This window comes from Solanum lycopersicum, chromosome 3, assembly GCF_036512215.1.
Source record: "Solanum lycopersicum chromosome 3, SLM_r2.1".
Classification (NCBI taxonomy): domain Eukaryota; kingdom Viridiplantae; phylum Streptophyta; class Magnoliopsida; order Solanales; family Solanaceae; genus Solanum; species Solanum lycopersicum.
Window position 1 is genome coordinate 58219254 of NC_090802.1, and position 13888 is coordinate 58233141.

General features: G+C 32.2%; 2 protein-coding genes across 2 annotated transcripts; both read left to right on the plus strand.

Annotated features, from left to right (window-relative positions):
- The first annotated feature begins 1601 nt into the window (after positions 1–1601).
- Positions 1602–2509, plus strand: LOC101248647 (serine protease inhibitor 5). The gene has a single exon (XM_004234260.5). The coding sequence runs from the start codon at positions 1696–1698 to the stop codon at positions 2347–2349; it is 654 nt and encodes a 217-aa protein (XP_004234308.2). The 5' UTR covers positions 1602–1695; the 3' UTR covers positions 2350–2509.
- Positions 2510–6287: 3778 nt separating this feature from the next.
- On the plus strand, positions 6288–12764 carry LOC101247790 (CBS domain-containing protein CBSCBSPB5-like). Its single transcript, XM_004234257.5, has 14 exons — positions 6288–6889; positions 8044–8212; positions 8349–8481; positions 8557–8727; positions 8883–8961; positions 9063–9176; positions 9280–9346; positions 9446–9551; positions 9641–9699; positions 10981–11087; positions 11172–11305; positions 11836–11921; positions 12033–12122; positions 12253–12764. The coding sequence occupies exons 1-14, from the start codon at positions 6732–6734 to the stop codon at positions 12433–12435; spliced, it is 1656 nt and encodes a 551-aa protein (XP_004234305.2). The 5' UTR covers positions 6288–6731; the 3' UTR covers positions 12436–12764.
- Positions 12765–13888: the final 1124 nt, after the last annotated feature.

Below are 13888 nucleotides of genomic sequence, written 5' to 3' on the forward strand. Positions count from 1 at the left end.
AACAAATTGATATTTAACTTTTATAATCATAATTTAAATTTCAATTTAAGATTCTTTTTTTCTTAAAAAAAATTATAAATGAATAGATAAATCCTCAAAGATATTATATAGATAATAATTCATTTCTTCAATATATGAACATATATTACATCAATGCAAATAAAGAGTCTTTACACGTATTGAAATTAGAGATTGAATTGAGTTCTATCGAGAATTCTTTTAAAATAAGCTAAAGCTTGAATGATTTGAGACTGAACCTAATTTATATTATCTTGAGTCCAATCCTAAAAATTCTGAAAGAATTGAACGAATTATTTATATTTAAATTCATTTTTAACGCCCGTATGTTGAACAGGAGCAGTAACTCATCTTTTTATTAAAAAGTCAATATAATTCATTTCATTTACAAGTTTAGTATAGTCTTAAATAAAGAAAAAAAAAGGAAATAATTGTGTAGATGAAGAATGTGCTACTTCCTCACATTTTGAAGAATTCAATACAAAAAAAAAAGAAAAAAAAGATCCTTGTGAAATATAATATTTTACCACATAAATAAATTTTCAATAAATCTTCTCTTCCTCTATCTACCCTAGCCTCTGCTGATTTAAGAATATATCACATACAATTACTTTAATTTAACATTTTTCATTGGAGCATGGTTTTTACGGAGTTTGTGCTCGTTGTCTTGAATAGGTAATTTACACAAATTTATATATATAATTTATGTCAAATACTGATATAATTAAAGGGGATAACACATAAAATAAATTTAACTTAATTTTCAACTTGTGCCACATTCAAACAAAGTGTGCTGGTATATATATAATAATAAAATCTATTTCACATAATTTTAATTAATTCAGTCACATTATTCCTTGTCCAAATTGATTTAGATTGACTTTCTAAAAGTGTTAAGTATTACATTTTCACGTTATTAAGAGCATAGAATTATATATCACAGATAATTAAAAGCCGCCAATAAAATAATCAAATAAAAAAGCAACAGTATGTACGAACAATATACTCTCTTTGTCCTTATTTAGTTGTTCACTTTAAGAATGACACACATATTAAGATTACAATAATTAACATAGTGAAATTATAATTTATCCTTATTAATTATGATTTCAAAAATAATGAATTAAAACTTAAAAATTTTCAAGAAGTTTAAATGAGAGTATAATAGGAAAAAAATTGTCATTTCTTGATTTGTCAAAATGGACTAGTAAATAAGGACAACTAAAAGATAAAATATGGACAAGTAAATAGAGACAGACGGAGTGCTATTTAAGTTATATCCATTGAGGAGGCTCTATAGTAACTTTACCTAACAGTAGATAGACATTACTATTGATCGGGTTGATTGAGCATGTGATGTAATTCCTGGTTCAAAATCTCCAATCACTGATATATATTTTCTCTATCGTGCGGAGCTCCATAGTACGATTTTCCTTGATAATACTGAAGCGAGATTTACTTTATATGTACTCAAAAGCGCGACTATGATTTCCACGTCAACAAAATGAAAAAACTAAAGATAGAGATTAGTATTGAAGTATAATATAATATGTGCAAAACGTATACAAATGGACAACCATTAGAGAAAAAATAATATTCATATTTAAACTTAAACCCAAGCAAACCCTATAAATAGAAGGCTTCATTAGTCTAAAAAAGCATTCACAACTCACAAGCATGGCAAATTATTTATTCCTCTTCACTCTATATTTACTTCCCTTTATTACCTTCTCATCAACTTTTACTTCCCAAAATCTCATCGATTTACCTAGTGCTACTAATAAATTAGTACTAGACACCAACGGTAACGCACTCGATCCTGGTGCAAGTTACCACATCGTTTCGATTGGTCGTGGTGCCGCGGGTGGTGACGTGTACCTAGGTCCCTCCCCGAATTCATCCGCACCGTGCCCTAACGGTGTGTTCCGTTACAACTCCGATGTAGGACGACCCATCGGTACGCCCGTTCGATTCATTATTAAATCCGATCATAGTATTTTCGAAAATCAAGACGTAAACATTCAATTCGATATTGCAACGTCTAGACTATGTGTTATTTACGCAAATTGGAAAATCGGAGACTACGATGTATCGCTCGGAGCGCGATTATTGGAGACGGGAGGAACTTTAGGAGAGGGAGATAGTAGTTGGTTTAAAATAGTGAAAGCATCAGAATCAAGTTACAATTTGTTGTATTGTCCTGGTCCTTTTGTTTGTCCATCTTGCCCTGTTGATGAGTGTCAAGCAGTAGGTTGGGTTAGGCAAGATGGGAAGAGACGTTTGTGTCTAGTGAAAGATCAACCTTTTGGTGTTAATTTTAAGAAAGTCTAGTTAATTAACAATCCTAACTAGACTATGTATAATGTATTACTAGTATGTTTTAACATATTGTATTGCAAAATAAATAAACATGTGATGGCTACTACATGAAACTTTGCTAAAAGTATATATTTTAGCATGACTTTGTTAATAAATTTAATGTGCTCTCTTATTGACTTTATGTAAGGTACATTTGTCTATCTATTCTTTAGAGATTTTGTTTGGTCGGTACGATAAAAAAAAATTAAATCAAGATATCTCATCAGATTAGCTATTGTGTGTGTATATATAGGATAACTAATTTCATCGTTTTAGTATAAATAGAAAATATTTATGATCAAACATAGGATAGAATAATATATATTTTATCACGAATTATTATCTTTTTAGCCTATTAATTAATAAGGGTTTTTAAAACTAGGGTTGTTTCATTCCTACTGTGAAGGACGAAGGGGTGTAGACTAATTGATAATGGAGTATAATCGCGTAAATATTTTATTATATTTTGCTAATTTTATCTATAGTTTGAAATAATTATGTATTGTCTCACTATTTGATAATTTCATATAAAATTTTAAGTCGGATACACTTAGATATAAATATATTTTTTGGCTATCAGATATACTGAAATAAGAAAAGAGAAAAGCAATAATAGAAGGGAGACGAGTGAGATTTATCTATATATCCAGTTGCACGCAAATCTACTTGGATAAAAGGTATTCAAAATAAATTACACTTAATTTTGACTTTATATAAATCGATATCAAAATTTGGCATGAATTGTTATTTTGAGAAGTCTTAAAGTTACTCTCTCCGTCCACTTTTATTTGTCATTCTGTGTTTTTTGAAAGTCAATTAAACTACTTTTGTAATCTAACATCTTAAGTAAAAAATTTAGATATTAAAAGAAACTATAAGAAAGATACTATAAATAATTTTAATTTTTACATATCAATATAATAAAATAATACATCGTAAAATGTTTGTCAAAATTTTTATAATTTGAATCTAAAAAGAAACAAAAATAATTAAAAGTGAACCGAATAATAGTGATTTTGTGGTGTTTACTCTCCAATAATTAGTCAAATCAGATTAATTAGACTTACCTCAGAAACTCAAGCGAAGAAACATATAATTTCATTCTACATATTACAAACGTTGATTAAACCGAAAACAAATCAAAGAATAAACAAATAAATTAACACAATCCCTCCAAATTAAACAAAAAATTACTAGAAAAAGAATATACAAAGAAGCAAACTAGTGAAAGTAAATACGAACACGAACAGCTAAAATAAGAATTGTAAAAAAAACGAAGAAAATCAAAGTATGAATTAGAACCGCTTTGCCATTAGTAGCAAAGCTTCCGAATTCGACGTGGCGTTGATTCCCCGGCAGCTGAAAGAGTAGTCCCGGCGATAGCAAGATGAAAAGAAGATAACCTATCAGAATGGGTGCCCAATCAATCATATTTAATTATCAGGATCGCATAAATAAAATTTATATCTCCTTTATCTAGTCGAGAAGACAGGGAAACTAAGCTTTGTTGAACTATAGGGATTGTGAAATAGGTTCAATTTACGCTCTCCTACTTATAGTATTGTTTTACACTCTCATGGATAAATTCTATGCTTTTTCATCAAGGTAAGGATTGCGTTACTGCATAAATTAATAGGATAGAGAGCCTTGGGATTGAGGGAAAAGCATCTTTTAACTCTTATTAATAATGGAATAACATATATACTCTTTGTTCATTTTTACGTGTCATATTACAAAGTTTAAGATGAGATTGTATTGTTACCCTCAGTAGCACCTCAACGATAGTAACTACTAAGGGTAATAATACATACATATATATCTATATATATATATATATATTGAGAAATTGATAGAAAAAGAATATAATAAAAGGTGCATTCTTAATGAACATTGAACTGCTTCTAGAAGTGAGGAAATACCTCCTTGCAGAAGCAGGTTTTATCCTGGTCAACGACTCTTATTTAACTCTTTTTTTTTTACAAATCAAATTTCAATCTATTCAAATTCTAAATTCGCCTCTGCTCAATTATAATATATAAATAGCTTGAAAATATAAATTTTAACTTTGATCTTCAACTTTCATAATGTACAAACAGACACTTTAACTATCCAACTTTTAAATAAATAAATACATGAGTCCTACATGGCAAAATGCACGTAGGACACCAGGTAGGATAAAAAATGACATGTAGGACATGTTTGTCATATTTGTTCAACTTTATACAAGTTTAAGAGTCTACTTGTGCACACCCAAAATTGAAGGGTATAAATGTAATTCAAAACCAAATTAAAGAGCATATTTATGCCTAAAATATATTACATCTAATTAATGCCTTCTCAACTAGCTTATTTACTATGTAAACACAAGTATAAAGTATACTCGTATTATAAAAAGAAAAATAACTCTTAAGTGTTGTAATTTTTAAAATTAAATAACTTTAATGTGAAAAAAAATTATAGTGTAAATTCAAAGTTGAATGATGATCGATGAATTTTAGCCGAAAAGCCTCGGTCTTGGGTTTTCAAAACTAATAGATTTATATTATTTAATAAATGCTTGAATTTGCGGATAGATATAAAAATGATGACAAAAATTAAGTTATTTTGTTTCCTTCTTTGGTATATATATATTTAAAAAAATAATAAAAAGGATCAAGGGCACTTCATCTAAAGTTGCCATAAAATAAAATAAAAATGCTGACCCTGACTCCTTGTAGATGTGTAAAGGCAAAGGAAGAATATTGATTCTGCTTCAATATATATGATGTATGTCATTGGAAAATAGTTGTGTAGAAGTAGTTTAATTTTATTTATTTAAAATATTAAAAGACATTATGCAAAGTCACCACGTTATTCGTTTGCCCATTTCTTTTTATTGGTTTGTTTATATAATGTATTCTAAAGATAATCCAAATTCTCATCATGTTCAAATGATTATTTGCAAAAGTTTTTTCATATACATAACGATCACCCTTTTTGTATAGTTATCCAAAAAACTCTTAAAATTAACTTAAATAACTCTTAAAATTAACTTAAATTAACGTGATCGATATTCGAAATTCACGTTATATATTCAAAAATAATAAAGAACTTATATTTTTAGTTCCGATATAAGAATGATATAGAATTTGTGTTTTTTTTATTTTTTGATTTCGCACTCGATGTTAGAAGCTCACATTAAAGTTTTAATTAAATTTAAATTGTGCTTTGCAAGGGCCATTTAGGGATGACGCTCTTAATATAATTTTTTCCACATTGGAGCTTAAATTTGAGATCTCAGGATAAAGCAGACCGCTATACCTAGGGCTGCGTATCGGTGATTTGGTTCGATATTGAAGTTCATCGGGCTGACTTATTGGTTATCGGCTTGTAGAGATGTTAAACAGTTATGAAACCATTAAGATAATGACTTATTAGTTATTGCTTTATGTTTTTTTAATCGTTATCGGTTCAACTATCAATTTAACCGTAATTTTACACAAAAGAAAAAACATTAAAAATCACTTATAAACAAAGTGACAACCATGCACTTGAGTTCGCAAGTTACATTTTGCTCAAAAAACAAACATTTTTACATTGTAGAATAACTAAGTGTTCGGGACAACAAAAAATAAAAACAGGAAATCAAACTCTAAGTAGAGAACTTTATATATAAAATGGTATAAATATAATTATTTAATTTACTATCGGGTTATCGCTTAACCCGTTAAAAAAAAACTTCAAACCATTAAGAACCAATAATTCAATAAAAAAAAAATTTAAATCGTTAAACCAGTAACTCAATGCTATAAAATAATTACTTTTTTATTAATTTCACTTGTCAATTTCAATTTAATTTTGAACTGTTCTAATTTTACCGCAACCCATATCGATATACAATTTATGTTTGTGTTTGCGAAAATCGGAAAAAGGAAAACAAAATAATGATATATGAGTATCTAAAATTCAACGCCGCACGTTTTCAGTGAAATTGGGATCATATTCCAGAGGCGGACATCGATTGACGTGGCACAATGTTATTGGTCAAACTCTCTAAAAACTTGGCGTCCTCCCGAAACTTTTCAATTGCAATTGTGTCATTCCTTTCTTGCCTTTCTCTCATTTCATAAAAAAATTCCTTCTCTCTCCACCTCTCCTCTTCCTCTTTGCCGTTTCCCGGAAAATTCATCTGAAGAATTTTCCCGGAAAAAAGGCATCTTCATAACACGACGAGAAAATTATCTGGAGATTGATATCGTTTTATCATTATTTGAATACAATTTTGTATATTTATGTTTATTTTATTCTTAGGTTTAATTTGAAGATTGAGGTGAATAATTTTGTTTGATTGGATTGGATTGATATCGGAGTTGGAGATGACAACGAGTCACGGAGGAGGATCCTTGTCGAGGAGGAGTTCGTTGTCGTTGACGAGCTCGACGTCCAACTTGAAGAAGAAAGCAGCCGCTCATGAAAATGGAGGTGGACAGCCTGATTCCGGTACCCGAAAGTCTATGTCGTTGTCGCGTTCCATGTGAGTTTTTATTCTCATGCACCTTGTTTTTCGGATGTTTTGATATTCATTCGCCCAATATTTTGATCATCCTTTAATGTTAAAAAAACTCGGTTGCAATGATTCCTGTAAAGTAGAAAAGGAAAACTCATCTTTATTTCGTTATGTATGATTCAACGATTGAGGCTTGATATCCTGATTCCTGAAGATTGGAAAAGAATAAGTGGTTCGTTTATCGGGTTGGATTGATTGAGAATTTTGGGGAGCTCTTGGTTCAATTTGCTCCCGTTATCCTGCAATCGAAGCAAAACGATTAAGTGTGTGACAGAATGTTGGTTATATACGCTGTACTAGATACTTTCATAGCCTAGTTGTTTCACTTATTTTAAATATTGGAAATTTGAAGCTGGAGCTGTGTTCTGGTTTGGGGAATATCCATGACTTATGTGTTGGTTCTCCAAAGCTAAAATGGAAGAGCGCATTCCTAATGCATTTGCATTCTTGAAATTATGTTTTTGGAACTGGAACCCATGCATACTGGTAACTATCTTACTGTTACATCAAGTTAAAGTAAACTAAATTTAAGTGCTGGCATAGATTGAGTGAACTGGAGTTGCATATAGATGATTTTTAACATGTATGCATCCATGTTAAGCTGGTAGGACATGGGCATAGGGACTTCCACATAGATCTAAAAATATACATGGAAAATCTATGTTACACGTACCTTATCTGCTACATACTCATGTTCAATATTAAAGCGAATGTGTGTTACGTGGTTGTATATTGCTACGCATTAAATGTTGTGAATGATTATGCTGCACAATTTTGCCAGAGGTTTTTGCTTATTTAGTTTATTGGCTATAGTCTGTTCTTTCTTTTGGGCTGGTTGAGTTTGTTTCATACACAAATTAGTTCTATCTTAAACCATTGCTTAGCCATTAAAATTCATCCCCTACTTTATCCTTAACTTCTTGACCACAGAGTGGTGACAAATCTGTTAAGTGATAGTCATAGCTGGAAATGATTATGCTAGTGGATGTACCGAATGTTAAAATCATGAGTTTAGGTTAGGGTTGGGGTTAACAACCACTCCAAGTCTTCAAGTCAAAGTGATCAGTGATATATCATTTCTTGTAGTAATAATATTTGGTTCTCCTACACATTTGTTTCAGGGGATTGACTGGAGAGCGGACAGTCAAGAGACTGCGACTGTCAAAAGCCCTAACTGTACCTGATAGTACAAGTATTTATGAAGCTTGTCGCAGGATGGCTGCTCGCAGAGTTGATGCTTTATTGCTGACTGATTCAAATGCATTGCTATGCGGTATCCTGACAGATAAGGTTTAAATAAATTTTGCATAATTGTCATAATCTGACCAAATAAAATCAAGTTATGAGATTTTCCCTTTAACAAAAAAAAAATCTTAAACTAACTTTTCTTTGCATCCTTCTCATTTCTTCTTTTGGGAAATTGAAGGACATAGCGACAAGGGTTATTGCTCGTGAAGTTAATATTCAGGAAACACCAGTTTCAAAGATCATGACGAAAAATCCTGTTTTTGTGCTTTCTGACACACTAGCTGTAGAAGCCTTGCAGAAAATGGTGCTAGGTTGGTATATTTTAATAACACAAATGGTTGATTCTTTCGAGCCTATTCAATAGCTCACTGTCAAGCTGGCCACAGGAAAATTCAGACATTTGCCAGTTGTGGAAAATGGAGAGGTTATTGCTTTGCTTGATATAGCAAAATGTCTTTATGATGCCATCGCTCGACTTGAAAGAGCAGCTGAGAAAGGAAAGGCCATTGCAGCTGCTGTTGAGGGTGTTGAAAAGCACTGGGGCTCATCTGTTTCTGGTTAGTTGAGAATTTTGCATTGTTTCTATATTTCATTGATATAGCTTGTTGAATGTCTTGAGTTCATTTTCCAAGTTCCCTGTTTTTGAATACGTTATTTGATCTTCCCTTGCATGTGTCATTTTTTAACCTCTTTTATTTCTTGATTGTCTCAGGTTCTAATACATTTATTGAAACACTTCAGGAGCGGATGTTCAAGCCTTCGCTTTCAACGATCATCTCTGAGAATTCAAAGTAGGTAATATCTTTACTTATTATATTATTTAGTATGGGATTCATAGCTTGTGATCTGGAAGATAAATTTCATGCAATTACTGTACCTGTGGTGTTTCTAGGGTTGTTATAGTTGAACCAAGTGATACTGTTTTAGCCACAGCAAAAAAGATGCTTGAATCTCGAACGAGCTCTGCAATAGTAATGGTTGACAACAAACCACGAGGAATTTTAACGTAAGGTTTCTCTTTTTTCTCCAAATGTCAGCCACTGAATCTGAGGTATAATGTAATGCACACTAATAATCTCTTTCAAATATCTGCCTCATGGTGGTTGCAGTTCAAAAGACATGTTGATGCGAGTCATTGCTCAAGATCTCTCCCCTGAGTCCATTCTCGTTGAGAGGGTAAATCTCTCTCTCTCTCTTATTTCCTATATTGGAATTTAAGAAAGAAAGTATCATTTAATCTCCGTTAACTTTTGTTTTATAACGCATAATGTTCAGGTAATGACCCCCAGTCCAGAATGTTCTACAACTGATACACCTATTGTTGATGCTTTACATACAATGCATGATGGCAAGTTTTTACACCTTCCTGTGGTGGATAAAGGTAATTTGATCTTCCCAAGTGTTGGTTTGAGATTTAATATCTTCTTTTCCTGATTTCTTTTTAAAAATTGTAATTCTAATGTGGTGCAGAGGGTACTATTGTTGCTGTCCTTGATGTTCTTCATATCACTCATGCAGCTGTATCCACGGTAATATGCATGCGCACAAATTTCTAAATTTTGAAAACATTTTTCGTAACTCACTAGTTAATATGCATATGCATGATTTTTCCATAAGTTGACAAGTTTCTGAAATTAATATCTTCCTAGTTATCTTTGCATATAATGGTGCATATAGAAAGAAAAAAAGAAGTCATTATCAGCCCCTTAGAGGATAAAGTGCTCTGAACTCCTTTTGACTAGTTATGAAGGACCAGATGATGTTGAAAGATCAATTGACAAGCCATTATTCGGAAGTTCATCCATATGCATTTTGTCATTCTGCCACTAAGATATGATTACAGGGACTAATCATGTCAACTTTCAATTGCGGAAAGAGTGTAAACAACAACCACGAATTCCTCAGTTCTTAATGAACTATCATCACTCAATTTTATTGACAAATGAGAGCATTCAAACTTCAGTATGGACAGATTTTGGATGACATTTCTTTTGTCAAAGAACCATTATTTTAAAATATGCTTGGGTTTCTAAGTTTGGCAAAGATGCAAATTTGTGCCTCATCATGACAAAAAATAGCCGTAAATGGCTCAACTAAGAATAGTAACTAGCAATACTTCGAATCATATTTCTGGTGCTCGTCAAGACAAAACTTGCCCTAAATAGCTATGGATCTCCTTCAGTGCTTTGTGCATTTTCTATGAAGCTCGTCATTAGTAACGGAAAACTTTTAGAGTAATTCACTGGTCAAATCACCTTTTTAATGCTATCTTGTTTATGCCTATCCTCAAGTCAGTTAATTTCCCTTCCTTCCACTTCACCATGATGATGTGCTTCCTTTGCAGCCATTTGCATTTTAAATGTATAAAATTTCTCTTTTAAGGGATATTTGAACTTGGAGTCTTGGGGCCTCTTTGCTAAAACTGTTAGCTTATGTATTCAACGGAAGGTTACAACAATGTTTCCAATATGCAAAAGGCATCTCTAGATTTTGGTAATAATTTTGGTCAGCATTTACAAAGGAGATCAAATCAACAATGTTGCAATGAATTTTGGACATCATTATCGCCTTTCCTGACTTATTTCTAGTTTAGATCCAAAACTTTTTCGTATTGGTGACGTTTCAATCCATCCTTCGATGCACTGTATTCCGTGCTTCAGGGACTTTCAGTCCTTCGAATTTTCATTCTATGGGTGGAACATATCATATTTGTACAGCATTAGGATCTTAGTTTCTACATTTGAACAGCCAAGCTTTTTTGTTGCCCAAGCTTGTAGAGAATTATTCCTTAACTGTGCCTCATTAACCAGGTGGGACAAAATGCTGGACCGAACAATGAAGCTGCAAACACTATGATGCAAAGATTTTGGGATTCAGCTATGGCATTGACTCCAGATGATGATGAAGAGACACGGAGGTTCTAGCCTCTTTTTCCATATAGTTCTGTTAAATCATTTTTTTTCCTTCAACTGATCTTTCACATTTATCTATGACGTTTCAGCGAGGGTTCATTGAAATTAGCTTCTGAAGGTGCAGAAACAGGAAGATCAAATCTTTATCCTTCGGCGAGCCTGCCAAATACTTTTGCCTTCAAGATTCAAGACCGAAAGGGAAGGATGCACAGATTCAACTGTGGTATGCTATTGATGAGCCCTTGTTAAGAATTAAATATACAAGAAACAAATTAAGCGCTTGTTGTATCTGAACTATGCATCATATATGACTTCCATATATCGTAGTTAATATCTGGCAGATACAAACTAAACTTTGGATTCTTGTTCTTCTTTGAAGTATCTTCAGACTCTGATATGAAGCTCTCTTTGAAGCCCCTGATTCCTTTCAATATTGTAGTGGCATTTAAAATGTGAATTTTCCATGTTACTCCTTTTATTCTTTGGTTCTCTACTATTATTGATCCCTCCCTATATAGTATATAGTGAGATAAGGCAAGTTATATATGTAGTACTCTTGAGAATCCCCATCATGCATTGTATATTTAGCAGTACTCTTGCTTGTTATTTTGAATAGTCTGAGAAATATTGGAACTATAGTTCTCCAGTTATATAACGCTACCTAACTCAACTCTTAATGAAATATGGTATCATCTCAATGCACTATAATTTGACTCACACCAATATTATGGCCCTTGTATTTCCATAATTCAGATATACGGAGCGTGACAGATCTCATAACTTCAATCATTCAGAGATTGGGAAATGACATTGACCGAAACAACCTTCCTCAGATTTTGGTAAGGATGCATGAGCTTTTCCCTTGTACATGTGAAGATCCCCTTTCGCCTGTGTTTTTTTCTGGAATAACCCCTTGACTTCAATGTTCACTGTAAATCCCTCTGTTGCAGTATGAAGATGAAGACCAAGACAAGGTTATCCTAGCATCAGATAGTGATCTTACAGCAGCAGTTGAACATGCAAAGTTGTCAGGCTGGAAGGTACAATTGTTTCTTTTTCCGGACCTTTGTTCTGAAAACAGCACGCGTTAGTATGACTTATAAGAGACATAACAATAGTGAAAAAATAGCATTTACAAATGAACTGATGATAAAAATGCAACCTCTACAGGGACTGAGATTGCACTTAGACTATTCAGGAACGCCTGGTCGTAGGAGAGGTTCCAACTCGGAAAGTTTGGATTATGCTCATCCAGAATCTGCATGGGCCTCAGCCTACACTGCTGTAGCAGCTGGTGCTGCATTGGCCGCGAGTTTAGGTGTATTTGCTTTCTTAAGGAGATCCGGTGAGTGATCAGTCGAAAGTTTCGCCACGTGATATACATTCCCTGCACTGGGAGCAGCAGATATAGGAAACAATAATGGGTCAGCTTGATTTCTATGATTGTTTACTGTGCTATAGAATTTTATATACCTGAAAGCTGAAATTTGATGTATAGTGGTGAGAGTTGTGTCCTCTAATTACACGCTTTGTAATTCAACTGACCAAAGCAATTTTTTTTTTAGTTCCCAGAGTGTAACAGAATTCAGAGGTGTCATATGGCGCATTCATGTCCATGTAAAATTATTTTACGAAACAACTTTTGTTTGTGCTTGTAATGACAAATTTACATTTATCGTCAATGTCCGTGAATAGGGTACAATACAAACTTAGGTTAAATTGTTGTGTACAAATATTGAGTTCCTTTTGATTTATTCTGGTTTTTTTTTTTTTTTTGGGTGAGGGGACTTGAGATGAGAAAGTAGATGGTATAGTCCAATCGCTAGCAATATAAATGTAACAGATGTATATATGCTATAAAATACAACTATGTTATATAATTATTTAAAAATATGGCTAAAGAGTGTAATTATGACATAGTAATAAAGTACATTAGGTACAACTTTTTTCTAAAAAAGATATAACGTGGCTACAATAGAACTAAATTCTTTCTTAGTGTTCCCACCTCCACTCAGGTAATAAAGAATACTACTCTAATAAGTTCAATATTTGTGTCGGTGCATGAAATCACGTGAGAATAGCAAAAGATACTGAAGAGTTGATTATCTTTTTTTTTTTTCCTGTTCACAACTGATATTAAAGTTTGATTAAATTTGATTCGTGCATGACAAATTTCATTCATAAGTGGCGTTTATAATAACTTTTTTCATATTGAAAGCTCAAAATTAAAATTTATGATTAAGAATAAAATAATTTTACCAGTTATATAAAGTGGATTTACGTCTTACTTTTTTCTTTCATTTGTCAGTCTTTTTTTAGGCAATTTGTTTCCATTTCTTTGACTAATAACTCTTGTCTGTCAAACTTTTCTGAAGAAAAGGAACTATTTCAGAAACATTTAAAAGTAATAAAAAGATTACTTGATACCTCACTCAAATGTGTCAAGTCTTTAAACAAATTAATTTTCATAAAATAGAAATCTTTGATGAAATTTAATTCCATTACTGAGAAGGGTACTCTGCTTGCTATCATTGCAAGTGGCTAATTGAATTTTCTAATTGGTACATAAATGACATATCCTTCATTAATAATTGGTACTTTTATGACATATGTTAAGAAATTTTCTATACTGAGGAAGATTCCACTCCCAGAATATATATGTTCCAATTAACAAACATCAAGTCTTCCAAGTCTCTCTTGTCTCAGAGAAATACTCGTAAGATTTTCGTATATTTTAACTTTTTTTAAAAAATTAAATTTATCAAATTTCACTCGATTTTTTATTCTTCTAAGTCTCTGTTATTTC